The sequence below is a fragment of the Colobus angolensis genome, unplaced genomic scaffold, assembly GCF_000951035.1.
Source record: "Colobus angolensis palliatus isolate OR3802 unplaced genomic scaffold, Cang.pa_1.0 Scaffold230, whole genome shotgun sequence".
Lineage (NCBI taxonomy): Eukaryota > Metazoa > Chordata > Mammalia > Primates > Cercopithecidae > Colobus > Colobus angolensis.
The window spans coordinates 6,345,313-6,360,496 of record NW_012115489.1 but is presented as its reverse complement, the minus strand read 5'-3'; the positions used below and the strand labels follow the sequence as shown (position 1 = coordinate 6,360,496).

Below are 15,184 nucleotides of genomic sequence, written 5' to 3'. Positions count from 1 at the left end.
GTCTGAATAACCGGTTTGTCACTCATCTTAGTAAAATTTGTGTTCCAGGAAAAAGTAGTTAATAATGCCATCTCACAATAGCTCTTCTTTGATACATCATACTTCAATATGCAGCAGAAGTACTTTATGAGGACTTCCAAGTTTTTACAAAGAATATTAAGTGTCATAATAAACTTAACTTATTATAAAGTAACAAAGTAACTTTTTATGCTGGAGACAGATTTTTTTTTTTTTTTGCGACTGGGCCTCGCTCTGTCGTCCAGGCTGGAGTGCAGTGGCGTGACCTCGGCTCACTGCAGCCTCGACCTCAAAGGCTCAAGGGATCCTCCCACGCCAACTTCTGAGTAGTTGGGATTCAGGTGCGCCCCGCCAGGCCTGGCTAATTTTTGTATTTTTGGTAGAGTCGGGGTTTCGCCATGTTAGCCAGGCTAGTCTCGAACTCCTGACCTCCCAAAGTGCTAAGATTACAGGCATGAACCACCGCGCCCGGCCCATTTTTCTTACTGTGAGCGTGTGGTGGTGAAGAAGAGCTCCCAGTACGGTTTGGTGTCATTACTGTAATTCCTGCGGAGGCGCCAGCACCTTGACCTACCATTGCTTTTCCACGTGCAAACGTCAGCATTGTGCAAAGGGCAAATCACGTCTTCATATTAGTATGAAAATAATTTTGGCTTTGAAAGGGTGTCGGTGACCCTCAGGACAATGTTGGTCGACATCAATGGTTCTCAACGGGACAGGGTGGGAGGAGTGGTTTTTCTTCCAGGGGAAATTTCACTGTCTGGGGAAACCATTGGCTGTCACAACTGACTAGTGGTGGCATCCCGTGGACAGAGACCAGAGATGCTGCTAAGTACCCTACAATGCACAGGACATCCCGTCCCCCAACAAAGCATTATCCAGTTTGAAATGTTAATGGCGCTGAGGCTGAGAAAGCATGACTTCCAAAAACGAGTGTTTTCGGCAGGAGAGTTGGATAAATTAACAATCTTGATTACCTTTGTTACATGTGCTCGTTTATTTCCAAGACATGACGCACAGCTACGTTCAGGCCGTAATTCTGCCTTCCGGGTCCAACTCACTTGTAACTTTCACGTGAAGGCTGCAGTTCAGCCTGGAGCCTCCCTGACTAGCTGCCCCGCCCCGCCGCCTCGAGCCCTTTATAACCGAGTTTTGCCTCGCTGTTCTCTGCCTCTGGCCGACCTCATCAGCTAGGCTATAAACCCCTTTGGGGCAGGAGCATATCCTAATCCTTTGAATCCCGTAAAATCGTTTTCCCCTCACCTTGTTCCCCACTGACTGGACGCAACGCTGCGCGGTACCGCGGGGGCGGCTCCTCTTTGTGAGCTCCTCAGCCCGCGCAGCCTCATTTTCCCGCGCTCCTGCGCTGCGGTCACTCAGTGCTGCTGTTAGAGGGCGCGCCCAGCCGCGTGGCCCTGATTACTACAAATCCCAGAAGGTCATGCGGTGGGGGTGGCCGCGGTGACTTCTGGGATTTGTGGTCCCGGAGAAGGGATTGGCGGAGGAGAAAGACAGAGTCGTCTTTCCTTTGCCTGCTTCTGTGGACTGTTCGAACGCCCCGGGGTGGGCCAAACCCGTTTCTTAGGAAACCAGGGATCCAGGGCAGGCAGGTAGGAATTTGGGCGTGATAATTTCTGCTTCCAGTGGGCAAGAATGTAAACACGGGGCCTTGGGAGGCGTTATCAGGTAACTGGGGCTGCCCGGTCGGCGGTGGAAGCTGAGGAAAAGGAGGAAAACGAGGCGAGTGGGTGCTGTGATTAGGGCAGAAAGGACCTTCTGAATAGGAGTAGAAACTCGACGGGATCCGGTAGAGCCTGTTCGCTAACGTTGGTCTCCAGGGACAAGCGAGTCTGGGGGTCGGGCCCGCAGTGGCACCTTCGCCAGGCTGCGAGGTGGGAGGGGCGGGTCGAGCCGGCCCCTCCCCGCTGGAGAGGTGTCTGCGGCCCGGGGCGGTCCGTGCACGCGCAGGTGACGTCCGGGGCAGCCTTTCTGAGCATTTTTATTATTGTTGACCAATGAAGGGAAAGTCGCTAATACTGGTTTTTCTCTTGCGGTGGCATTTTTGGGTAAATCGTTTCTTGCATTCCTCACCTCCGAATACCTCGTTCTACCCAGAAGGATGCTGTTGTGATTTCCTGATCTTGTTCATGTAGTGGTTTTTCCTTTGGGTGCTGCATCCTCAGACACAGTCAAGACAAGCCCTCTCTGGCAGCTGGGTAAATGTCAAGCCGTCAACAGTTATTCAGCGCCTACTATAGGGATCATTGTAACAGTACAGGAATTTAGAATACAGCGTCGTTGTTTAGAATTGTTATGCCATTCCTGAAATATAATCCTGTATAAAAGGTTGAATTTGTCTGGTTTCATGAGTTTAACATGAACATGAAACCGATGTGATTGTGGTTTACCCACATGGTTTCTTACTCTGGTAAAAACATGTTAAGTCTAGGATGTTGGCGCCTCGTGCTTCTAACTAGACTTAGGAAACCCTCCTTCATAAGAAGTTTTAATTTCATGTTCAGATAGTCACAGAGGAACACTAAACTCGTACGGCTTAAGATATCTGAAACAACTGGGAGTGTTAAATTTTCCAATGCAGAAAGTGCTTTGCATGTTCTAGGATTCACACACCTTTTTAAGCCTGGCTAAGTTTTCTTCAAAGCTTAAGTCCTCCAGAAAGCCTCAAGTGTCCCTTCTCTGATGTCATGGCATCCTTTGTTTACTCTCTTGTAGCACTTATCGTGTATTGAAATTGACTGCACTCTGTGGTTTCCAGACACTTTTGAAGAAAATATAAAACTTCGCTAATGGCCTTGATAACAGATTGATGCTTTTCACCGTAGTGGGCCCTTGATACTACTGTTTGGTATCTCTATTTATCCTTTGTTGCTTTTCCTTATCCCACAGTGACTATTTTAGATCTTTTCCGTTTTTCTCGAGAACTCAGATATGTTATTTACCTTTTTCTTTGAGCAGGTGACTAGCCGCTGTTTGCTGGAGAAATGTGAAGCTTAGGGCATGAAATTCCTCATTTTCCTTTCCCTCCATCCCTGAACTTGCCTGTATGTTTCACTCAGTATTAACACTTCTTTTTGTCTGAGAGGAATGTATTTTTGTCTCCCTCTTTCAGGTTAAACTTGTCGATTGCTAGTGGCATCAGGCCTCCCACACCCTCATTACCTCATTCTGTCCTGGCCTCTGCAGCCTCTGATCTCTAGAAGGTTTCAAGGGATCTGTGGAGGAGAATGACTCAAACACCTGAGGCAACAGTGTGCATGGTTTTTTCACATATGGTTGAGAACCACCACCTTGGGCCTTAACCTGTACTTGTCCCCAGCATTTATAACAGTGGTTTGGGTTGGAAGATGGGGAGGGTAATCGGAGTCTGAATGACCTATGAATTAAAAAAAAATCTGTGTGTCTGTTTCTCACTTTTTCCTTTCCTTCCCACCCTATCACAGCCCCTCATATAATCTACAGATCTGATCAATGATTATTTTTTATTTTTTTCCTTTGATCAATGATTTTTATTGTAATTTGCCTCCAGTAAACACACTAGGTTTCCTTTAGTATTAGTAGGGTTCCCACAGTGCCTGGTGCCTCACATTATGAATAAAGAAAGTTTCATTTGGAAACTTGAAACCGGAAAACGTGGTCATCATTCTTGTTACCATTGGGGATAATCATAAATACAAGACTTTTTTTAAAATCTTGTCTTACACTGATATCTTGTGAGTCTTTCCTAATGATCTGTATTTTCTCAGGTTGTCCTCACTGTGTGCCTTTTAACTTCTGTTCCATAATATCCACACTTCCCGTTTTCAGCCATCTTTCCCTATGATACTTACAATCATCTTCAAACGTGGGAAACTCATTCTCCTATATTATGATCAGTCTGGGGAGAGAGTTCGCATTGTCCTTATTCCCCAGCATAATTTATAATCCATTAGTCCTCCATGTTTAAAAAAAAAATCTCAGTTCCTGTGGAAAGCTTGTGGTTCACCTATATCAGCCTGTGTATTTCCTTCTTTCTTTTTTTTGAAATGGAGTTTTGCTCGTGTCGCCCAGGCTGGCATGCAATGGCACAATCTTGGCTCACTGCAACTTCTGCCTCCCAAGTTCAAGTGATTCTCCTGCCTCAGCCTCCCAAGTAGCTGGGATTACAGACATGCGCCACCATGCCTGGCTACTTTTTGTATTTATAGTAGAGACGGGGTTTCACCATGTTAGCCAGGCTTGTCTTGAACTCCTGACCTCAGGTGATCCACCCGCCTCTGCCTCCCAAAGTGTTGGAATTACAGGCGTGAGCCACCGTGCCCAGCCCAGCCTGTATATTTCTTGATTGCTGTGATTTATTGGATCTCTCTCATATTCATTAAGAACTCAGACATATGACTCACAATTTTCCTACCCCTCCAAATTCTGCCATTAGCATAGATCTTTCCATGTGAATGCCCTCACAGCCACCCTCACTTTTTTTCTCACCTTCCTTCTAGTGATTACAGGGATCATTTTATTGTGCTTCACTTTATCACACTTCATAGAGACTGTGTTTTTGCACATTGCAACTGTACGGTAACCCTGTGTCAAGCAAATCTTTTCATGCTATTTGTCCAATAGCATGTGTGCACTTAGTGTCTCTGTGCTACATTTTGGTAATTCTTGAAATATTTCAGACTTTTAAATTATTACTGTATCTGTTATGGTGATCTGTAATTGATGATCTTTGGTGTTAACAGTCGTAATCATTTTGGGCTGCCATGAACCATGCCCATATGAGATGGTGAACTTAATAAATGTGTGTTTTAAATGCTGTACCACCAACTGGCTATTCCCATCTCTCTTCTTCTCCTTGTGTCTCCCTGTTTCCTGAGACACAACAATATTGAAATTAGGCCAGTTAATCCTACAATGCCCTCTAAGTGTTCAAGTGAAAGGAAGACATCTCTCATTTTAAATCAAAAGCTAGAAATGATTTTAAGAAGACATGTTGAAAGCCAATGCAGGATGAAAGCTAGGCCTGTTGCACCAAACAGCCAAGTGGTGAATGCAAAGGACAAGTTCTTCAATGAAACTGAAAGTGCTACTTCAGTAAACACACAAATGATAAGAAGCAAAAACAGCTTTATTGCTAATATGGAGAAGCTCTGAGTGGTCTAGATAGATCAAACGAGCCACAGTATTCCCTTAAGCAGGAGCCTAATTTAGAGGAAGTTTCTAACTCTTTTCAATTCTGTGAATGCTGAGGGAGGTGAAGAAGCTGCCAGAGTAAAGTTTGAAGCTACTAGAGGTTCGTTTATGAGGTTTAAGAAGCCATTTTCATAACATGAAAGTGCAAAGTAAAGCAGCACATGCTGATGTTATCCAGAAAAGATCTAGCTAAGATAATTGATGAAGTTGGCTACACTAAATGAGATTTTCTTTTTTCTTTTGAGACGGAGTCTTGCTCTGTTGCCCAGGCTGGAGTGCAATGGCATGATCTTGGCTCACTGCAACCTCCGCCTCCTGGGTTCAGGCGATTCTTCTGCTTAGCCTCCCGAGTAGCTGGGGCTACAGGTATGCGCCACCCACGCCCAGCTAATTTTTGTATTTTTAGTAGAGACAGGGCTACACCATGTTGGCCAGGATGATCTTGATCTCTTGACCTTGTGATCCTCCCACTTTGGCCCCCAAAGTGCTGAGATTACAGGTGTGAGCCACTGTGCCTGGCCACAAGATTTTCAGTGTAGATGACACAGCTTTCTATTGGAAGAAGATACTCTCCAGGGCTTTCATAGCTGCAGAGAAGTCAATGTTTGGCTTTAAAGCATCAGAAGACAGGCTGACTCCTTAAATTGAAGTCAATGTCTATTTACCATTCTCAAAATCCTATTGTCCTTGAGAATGATGCTAAACATACTTTGCCTGTGTTCTATAAATGGAACAACAAAGCCTGGATGATGGCACATCTGTTTACAGCATGGTTTACTGAATATTTTAAGCCCACTGTTGAGACCTGCTCATGAAGAAAAGATTCTTTTCAAAATATTACTCATTGACAGTGCACCCTGTCATCTGAGAGTTCTAATGGAGATGTACAAGATTAATGTTGTTTTTATGCCTGTTAACACAGCATCTTTTCTGCAGCCCATGGATCAAGGAGTAATTTTCACTTTCAAGTGTTACTATTTAAGAAATACATTTTGTAAGGCTGTAGCTGCCATAGATAGTGATTCTTCTGCTTCATTTGAGCAAAGTCAATTGAAAACTTTCTGGAAAAGATTCTAATTCTAGATAACCATTAATAATATTTGTGATTCATGGGAGGTGGTCAAAATATCAACATTAACAGGAATTTGGAAGAAGTTGATTACAACCTTCATGGATAACTTTGGGGGTTCAAGACTTCAGTGCAGGAAATAACTGCAGATGTGGTGGAAATAGTAAGATAACTCAAATTGGAAGTGGAGCCTGAAGATGTGACTGAATTCCTGCAATCTCATGATAAAATTTGAAAGGATGAGGAGTTGCTTCTTGGGGGTGAGCAAAAAAAGTGGTTTCTTGAGATGGAATCTACTCCTGGTGAAGATGCTGTTAACATTGTTGAAATGACAACAAAAGATTTAGAGTACATTATATAAACTTAGTTGATAAAGCAGTGGCAGGGTTTGACAGTATCAAGTCCAATTTTGAAAGAAGTTCTATTGTGGGTAAAATGCTACCAAATAGGATTGCATGCTACAGAAAAATTTTTTATGAAAGGGAGAGTCAGTCGATGCAGCAAACTTCATTGTTGTTTTTTTTTTTTTTTTTTTTTTTGAGACAAAGTCTTACCCTGTCGCCCAGTGTGCCAGAGTGGAGTCCAGTGGCATGATCATGGCTCACTGCAGCCTTAACCTCCTGGGCTCAGGTGATCCTCCCGCCTCAATCTCCTGAATAGGTGGGACTACAGATGTGTGCCACCACACCTGACTAATTTTTACAAATTTTTTGTAGAGATGAGGTTTTGCTGGTCTCAAGCTCCTGGGCTCAAGACCTCTACCTGCCTTAGCCTCCCAAAGTGCTAGGATTACAGGCGTGAGCCAACATGCCTGACCACTGTTGTCTTATTTTAAGAAATTGTCACAGCCACCCCAGCCTTCAGTAGCCACCACCCTGATCAGTCAGCAGCCATCAACATTGAGGAAAAACTCTCCACCAGTAAAAGGATTAGGACTTGCTGAAGGTTCAGATGATCATTGGCATTTCTCAGCAATGAAGTGTTTTTAAGGCATATACTTTTTTTTTTTTTTTTGAGACAGAGTTTTGCTCTGTTGCTCAGTGCAGTGGCGGGATCTCAGCTCACTGCAACCTCCGCCTCCTGAGTTCAAGTGATTCTCCTGCCTCAGCCTCCTGAGTAGCTGGGATTACAGGCACATGCCACCATGCCCGGATAATTTTTGTATTTTTAGTAGAGACAGGGTTTCACCATGTTGGTCAGGCTGGTCTCGAACTCGTGACCTTGTGATCTGCCTGCCTCAGCTTCCCAAAGTGCTGGGATTGCAGGTGTGAGCCACTGTGCCTAGCAAGACATGTACATTTTTAAAGATGGTGCTATAACACTTAATGGACTATAGTATAGTGTAAATGTAATTTTTATATGCGTAGGGAGACCAAAGCATTTGTGTGACCCACTTTTTGATATTATTCACTTTATTGCAGTGGACTGGAACTGACCATGCAACAACTCTGAGATAGGCCTGTGCTTATATATCACTTCAGCCATGTGCATCAGTAATGAGGACCTTGAAACCTGCTCGAACTTAATGCACTATTTCAATTCTCTCCCTCCCATACTCCCACAATGCCCATTCTTTGGTAGTTTCATAAAGCCCTCTGATTCGTTGCTTTTCTTTACGTTTTTTGGTTCATTGCTTTTTTTCTCTATTTCTCTAGTTGATCATTTGATCCAAATCTGCTTGTGGTTATAGACTCTTTTAAGAATGGAATGAAACCTTAAACACTATTCTCCAAAATGTACACAGATATAAAGAATTTTATACAATTAATATACAGTTCCCGGTGTTTCTTAGTATCCTGAAGACCATGTATACAACTAGTAAATTTTTGGATCCCTGAGTTAATCTCTTCTCTCAATAAATATTTGTTGAATTATTTCAGGATTTCCATTTATCCTATCTATTTCTTACATTTGTATATCGTTGCAGATTTACTGAGAAGTTCAGCATCTGTTATTTATTCATTTATTTTTTTGAGATGCAGTTTTGCTCTGTTGCCCAGGCTCACTGCAACCTCTGCCTCCCGGGTTCAAGCAATTCTGCCTCAGCCTCCCAAGTAGCTGGGATTATAGGCATGTACCACCATGCCTGGCTAATTTTTGTAGTAGAGATGGGGTTTCATCATGTTGTCCAGGCTGGTCTCAAACTCCTGACCTCAAATGATCCATTGGCCTTGGCCTCCCAAAGTGCTGGGATTACAGACGTGAGCCACTATACCCAGTCAGCATCTGTTATTTTAAAATTTACCCAATAATTTTGTGAGTTAAGTCATTTACCAAGTTTGAATCTTTTAAAACCTTTTTATTTTGGAAAGTTTTAACACATATGAAAGGAAAAAAGTACAATGACCACTATGTACTCATCACTCAACTTCATTAGTTATCAATTAAAAGCAATCTAACTTCATCTATATTTTCTCTTCTATTGTACTCCCAACCTCCACTGATTACTTTGAAATAATTTCTAGATGTCTTATAATTTCATATGAAATATTTCAGTTTGTATTTCTAAAAGCTAAGGGTTCTTTTTATAAGCATAATTACAATACTATTATCACACCAAAGAAATAATAGCCGTAATTTGCCAGGTGCAGTGGCTCACACCTGTAATCCCAGCAATTTGGGAGGCTGAGGTGGGTGGATCACCTGAGGTCAGGAGTTCAAGACCAGCCTCACCAACATAGTGAAACCCCATCTCTACTAAAAATATAAAATTAGCCGGGCGTGGTGGCGCATGCCTGTAATTTCGGCTGCTCTGGAGGCTGAGGCAGGAGAATCGCTTGAACCTGGAAGGCAGAGGTTGCAATGAGCTGAGGTTGCGCCATTGCACTCCAGCTGGGGGAACGAGCGAAACTCCATCTAAAAAAAAAAAAAAAAAAACAGTAATTCCTTAATATCATCAAATATCAAATCAGTGTTCCCATTCCTCCTTTTTCATAAATGTTTCCTTCTGGCTGGGCGTGGTGGCTCACGCCTGTAATCCCAGCACTTTGGGAGGCGGACGCAGGTGGATCTCCTAAGGTCAGGAGTTTGAGACCAGCTTGGCTAACATGATGAAATCCTGTTTCTACTAAAAATACAAAAAATTACCCGGGCATGGTGGCACGTGCCTATAATCCCAGCTACTTAGGAGGCTGAGGCAGGAGAATTGCTTGAACCTGGTAGGCGGATGTTGCAGTGAGCAGAGATCACGCCATTTGCACTCCAGCTTGGGCAACAAGAGGGAAACTTTGTTTCAAAAAAAAAAAAGTTTTCTTCTCATTGGGTTTTTTGAATCAAGAGTGAAACAAGATCCACAGGTTATGTTGGTTAGTATGTCTCTTAAGTCTCTCTTAATCTAGGGGTTACTTCCCTTCTTTCTCTTCTTTCTTTTCTGGCGGTTTATTTCTTGAAGAAACCAGCTTTATTTTCTTTCTGTTTTTTGCTATCTGCATCTCTGATGTGTTATTGAACACGCTTCACTTTATCCCATATTTCTTATAAAATGGTGGAGGCCTGATCTGACTCAGTGTTAATTTTTGTAGGAGTACTTACTTCATGAGTGGCATGCTGCCTCCATCAGGAGGTGTGTGATGTCCAGTTGTCTTTCTTAGTGATGTTAGTGGCCATTGATGATTATTGCCTACAGCCACTAATTAGGGTTGAAAAATGGTGATAGTCCAATCCTGTTACTTCCTCTTTACCTATTGGTTGGAATACTTCCATAAAAGACCAAATTTTGGGCCAGGCGCGGTGGCTCACACTTGTAATCCCAGCACTTTGGGAGGCCGAGGTGGGTAGATTGCCCGAGGTCGGGAGTTCGAGACCAGCCTGGTCAACATGGAGAAACCCTGTCTCTAGTAAAAATACAAAAGTTAGCCGGCGTGGGTGGTGTATGTGTGTAATCCCAGCTACTCGGGAGGCTGAGGCAGAAGAGTTGCTTGAACCCGGGAGGCGGAGGTTGCGGTGAGCCGAGATCGTGCTACTGCACTCCAGCCTGGGCCACAAGAGTGAGACTCCATCTGAAAAAAAAAAAAAAAAGAACCAAGTTTGAATTTTAAAGCTGTTTCTTTTTAATTTTCCAGAATGGCTTCCTTTGGGTGGAAGAGGAAAATTGGTGAGAAGGTCTCAAAGGTCACTTCTCAGCAGTTTGAAGCTGAAGCTGCTGATGAGAAGGATGTAGTTGACAACGATGAAGGGAACTGGCTTCATGCCATTAAACGTAGGAAAGAAATTCTTCTTGAAGGCTGTGCTGAGAAAAGTAAACAGCTGAAGGACGAAGGAGCCAGTTTGGCTGAAAATAAAAGGTATGTATGTAAAGTTTTTTTTTTTTTTTAATGGAGAACAGCTTACATTTTCTAGCTCAGTGTCAGTAATGGGATGAAGAGTTATGACTTTGATAAATTCATATTTTTAAAATCTATTTTAGGTGCTAAATTAATCAAAGAAATAAGGTGTTTCAAAGTCATCTGAAAAATGAGAGTTTGTAAAATAGTTTTCAGGATGCAATGAAAGTTTGTAAAATAGTTTTCAGGATGCTAATTATGTCCCTGCTTTGCTGTCATTTTTGTTGTGCCTAAAGAGTAAATGCTACGTAAAATGTAATTCAAGTGATTGGTCAGTAAAAGGTGGTCTTATCACTGGAAACTTTCTGCTTATGACATTATGTATCAGGTAAATTAGGCATTTCCTGAATAGCTTTGAGGGCATGTACATTAAAAAAAACAGGGATTTAGTTATTCTTTGCCATTTACTTATTATATACTTGAATAAATATGACTTGCTGTACAGGAATTTGATAATAGCTTCATTTATTTTTAGCCATTCCTTACCTAAGTTGTTCCTATATGCACCCATTTCTTTTTTCCTTTCCTCTTTTTCTTACTTTTTTATTCCTTTTCTCCTTTTTCTGCTTAGATTTTTAAGAGAGACCAAAAATCATTTTTCGTTAGTCAGTGAGGAAAAGACAAATTTTTTCGTAGATTCTGTTGAGAAAACTGGATTACTACATAGAGGAAAATAAAACTGGATCTGTATCTAATACCATGTACAAAGATGGACCCTGGAGGGATTAAAAATTTGTGAAAGGTAAAACTGTAGTTAATAGAAGAAAATATAGAATGGTGTCTCTATAATCTATGGTGGAAAAGGCCTTTTTTCTTTTGAAAAAATTTCAAATCTATATTAAAGAATAGTACAATTGGCTGGGTGTGGTGGCTTATACTAGTAATCCCAGCACTTTGGGAGGCCAAGGTGGGAGATTTGTTTGAGCCCAGGAGTTCGAGGATGTGGTGAGCTATGATCTTGCCACTGCACTCCACCCTGGGCAACAGAGTGAGAGCCTGTCAAATAAATAAATAAATAGTATATCTAGTAAGATTCCAGTTCCAGTTTTAAAAAATTCTGGCTGTGTGTGGTGGCTTGTGTCTGTAATTTTTGTGCTTTGAGAGGCCGAGGCAGGAAGATTGCTTGAGCCCAGGGGTTGAGCCTACGGTGAGTTGTGACTCTGCTGTTGTGCTCCAGCTTGGGTGACAGAGTGAGACACTGTCTCCAAAACAAAACAAAAGAATAGGACAATCCCATATTTCCTCTATCTAGACTCAACAATTCTTAATATTTGCTTTATCCTTGCCTTTCTACACATGCATACACACACACACATATACACAGGCATACATAATTACGTATTTACAAGGTTTTTTTGCTGCTCCATTTGAAAGTAAGTTTCAGACATTATAACACCTACTCCTAATTCCTCACGTTTCTTCTAAGAATAAGGGTGTTATCTTACCTAACGTATTTTTACCTAACCTAAGAAAATTAACAATTTTATATCTAATATTAGTTCCTGTTTAGGTTTTTCCAGTTTTCCCCCAAATGTCTTTTACAGTATATGTTTTTAAAACCAGGATCTAAGGAGTTCACACATTATATTTGGTTATTATGTCTCTTTAGTGTCTTTTGACCTCCTTGGGTTTTCTACTTTTATCCCCCATGACACTGACTGATGGAAGAGTCCAGACCAATTTTCTATTTGATTGTTTCCTTGTGTGTGTCATTTAATTTGTTCCTCTATCTCGTGTTTCTTGTAAATGAAAGTTAGGTGTAGAGATTAAATTTAGAGTCTAAATATTTTTGGCAAGTATATGTCATAGGTAACATTTGTGCTTTATACTGCATCATATTGGGAGAAAAATAATATTATATTGCCCTCTCTATTAGTGCAGCCTTTAGAAAGACATTATGCCTATGTCTGTCTCTTTGCTCTGTTTGGTATCTGTTGAGAGCCATATTTTTATAAAAATCTTAAAGCATTGTCTTCTGCGAAGAAAATATATGAGAAAAATTACACTTGACAGTATGAGAATTGTTGATTTGAATAAATACATGATTTTTAGAAGACGTATGTATGACCAGCAGAAATAGTAGCCTAATAGGCCTTTGGTTGGGACAGAATACACTTCAGATCATCCAGAAATCTAAAATCAGGCCTGTGTGCCTTTGACTAGTATCTTCCATGTGGTGTTGAAGAGTTTGAGAATTTAAAAGAAAATGAAGTAATACTAAGCAAGAAGCACTTTTTTCTTTGTTCCTTAAAAACAAAACAAAACTGGTAAGAGTGGTGATAAGATATCTTGTTAATAATTTTTGTAAAAATGAATCAAAGTTGAGGAAACAATGTATTAGCTTTTAGGTCTGTTTTTATTTTTGATTCTGGTATAATCTTTTATTATATTTTAATATAAAACTTAAAATGGTGCTTAAGGTATGAAATACTAGCATCTCAAATTGGGAATAAAGGGTGGAAAATAAATAACAATCAAGATCAATTAACTTAACTACCTAATGTTAGGTTGTGAATTCTCATTTGTGGTATTTTAGGCATAAAGATTTTTATCTTATAGAACTCTGTAAGATTGACTAGTGTGTCTTAGAAGAAAACCAAATGTAATTCCTTAATTATGAATACTTTGAGTACATCCATAAAACATCTTTAGAAACTCCTCTAAATGCCTGTTAAAAGTTCATTAACTTTGCTGTTTTCCTGGACCACACTAATGTGTGGAAGGAAAAGCTGTTCTGTTATTGCCATTGGATTCCCTCTGAATTTCCTGTGACAGAGAAGAGAGATCAGCATCGTAGACAAACACAATAACTTTTGTTTTCTGCCTGTATGTCGAAAAGATTGAGTCATTTCACTAAAACCAGTGGGATTGGATGCTTTGTTTTGGATGGAGAACACTGTAACATGATTAAGTTTTTTGCTCTTTAGCATTTATTTTTGAGTAATGTATATACTGCTTTAGAAAATAACTTTTTATAAAAAGATATATATTTTTTTGAGGTGGAGTCTTGCTCTGTCGCCCAGGCTGGAGTGCAGTGGCGTGATCTTGGCTCACTGCAACCTCCTCCTCCTAGGTTTAAGTAATTCTTCCTGCCTCAGCCTCCCAAGTAGCTGGGATTACAAGTGTGTGCCACCACACCCAGCTAATTTTTGTATTCTTAATACAGATGGGATTTCGCCATGTTGGCCAGGCTGGTCTCGCACTCCTGACTTCAAGTGATCTTCCTGCCTCGGCCTCCCAAAGTGCTGACATTACAGGTGTGAGCCACCGTGCCCAGCCAAAAAATATTTAACAGGCTATTAAACTTGATTGAAAGTAATATAAGGAAGAATAATTAAATTAGATTTAAAAAAGACTGAGTCCCTGCCTACCAAATCAACTTCATCTTAAACTGTGCTTGTTTTCACTATATTTTAGCCAGATGGGCCTTCTTCATTTTTTTGAACATAGTTACTGTACAACTTTGTGTTATGACTCTGTCTGAAAACCTTTTTTCTCTGGTTTTCTGATGCCTGTCTTCCTGTCCTTTGGATTTCTGCTCATTTGTCATTTTCTCAGCAGTTCCCTCTCTGATTACCAAGTCTGAAGTAACATCCCTTACTCACCCTTTTTCTATTACATCAGCCCATTTTGTTTTTTAGCATTTCTCCCTTTTTGAAGTTACTGTATACACTTATTTAGTGTGTTTAGTGTATTTTGTTTATATGTTGTTTTTCTTCTGTAGGAATGTAAGCTCCAGGATAGTAAGGAATTTATCTAACTTGTATAGTGTCTTCAGCTCTTAGAATAATTTGTGGTACTTACTAGGCCCTCAGTAAATATTTATAAAACTGTGATGTTTTTGTCTATATTGTGGCTAAAAAGGTTTTTGTAAGCTAGCTACCATTTACTGCATGATATCTATAGATTTACTGCATGATATCATTTGGATAAGAACTCCAAATTAGAATATAGTATTCTGAGAATATATTTTATTTCATACCCAAACCACAAAGGGCCTTTGGGAGTAAAATTTTCTCACCCTCCTCCCAAATGAGAATATGGCACTTGATAATAATTGCTCTATTCTGGGTCTTATTCTTTTTCTCTCTTTTTTTAATTTCACAAGGATGGCAGAATTCTTTTTCTCATAACTCTTACTCTTCCCATTCCCCTGTTGTTCTGTGTACAGAAGGCTTTGTTTATACAATAGGAAAATAACAGATTTTACAATGTAGTAATTATGGTCTGGGCATTAGTGCCAGATGGCCTTGTTTCTTATACTAGTTCTGCTGTTGACTAGCTCTGCAATATTAGGCAAGTTATTCAGCCTCTCTGTGTTTAAGTGTCCTTTTCTGCAAAAAATATCTACCTCATAACGCTGTTGTGATGATGACATGAATTTACATATGTAATGTACTTAATATATTGCCTGTCACATAGTAAATACTCAGTAAGTATTAGTTAGTATTATTATTACTATTATAATGGTCCTAATTATTCTGTGTCCTTGATTGGCTATATATTTCTTCACTTGCAGTTGCCTCATGGGGTTCTTTTTTTTTTTTTTTTTTGAGACGGAGTCTTGCTCTGTTGCCCAGGCTGG

General features: G+C 40.6%; 1 protein-coding gene and 1 long non-coding RNA gene across 4 annotated transcripts in view; one reads left to right on the top strand and one right to left on the bottom strand.

Annotated features, from left to right (window-relative positions):
- The window catches only part of LOC105513524, a 34,459-nt gene extending 32,982 nt beyond the window's left edge, over positions 1-1,477 (bottom strand). The window contains exon 1 of the long non-coding RNA XR_001002041.1: positions 1,282-1,477. This is a non-coding gene — a long non-coding RNA (uncharacterized LOC105513524). The remainder of the gene's footprint in view (positions 1-1,281) is intronic.
- A 5-nt stretch (positions 1,478-1,482) lies between these two features.
- The window catches only part of TTC33 (tetratricopeptide repeat domain 33), a 44,357-nt gene continuing 30,655 nt past the window's right edge, over positions 1,483-15,184 (top strand). The window contains exons 1-2 of one of the 3 annotated variants that reach the window (XM_011944409.1): positions 1,483-1,628; positions 10,339-10,560. In XM_011944409.1, coding sequence (XP_011799799.1) covers positions 10,340-10,560 — 221 coding nt within the window. In that variant the 5' untranslated portion in view covers positions 1,483-1,628; position 10,339. The remainder of the gene's footprint in view (positions 1,629-10,338; positions 10,561-15,184) is intronic. The other 2 variants (XM_011944410.1, XM_011944408.1) reach the window with 2 other exon arrangements.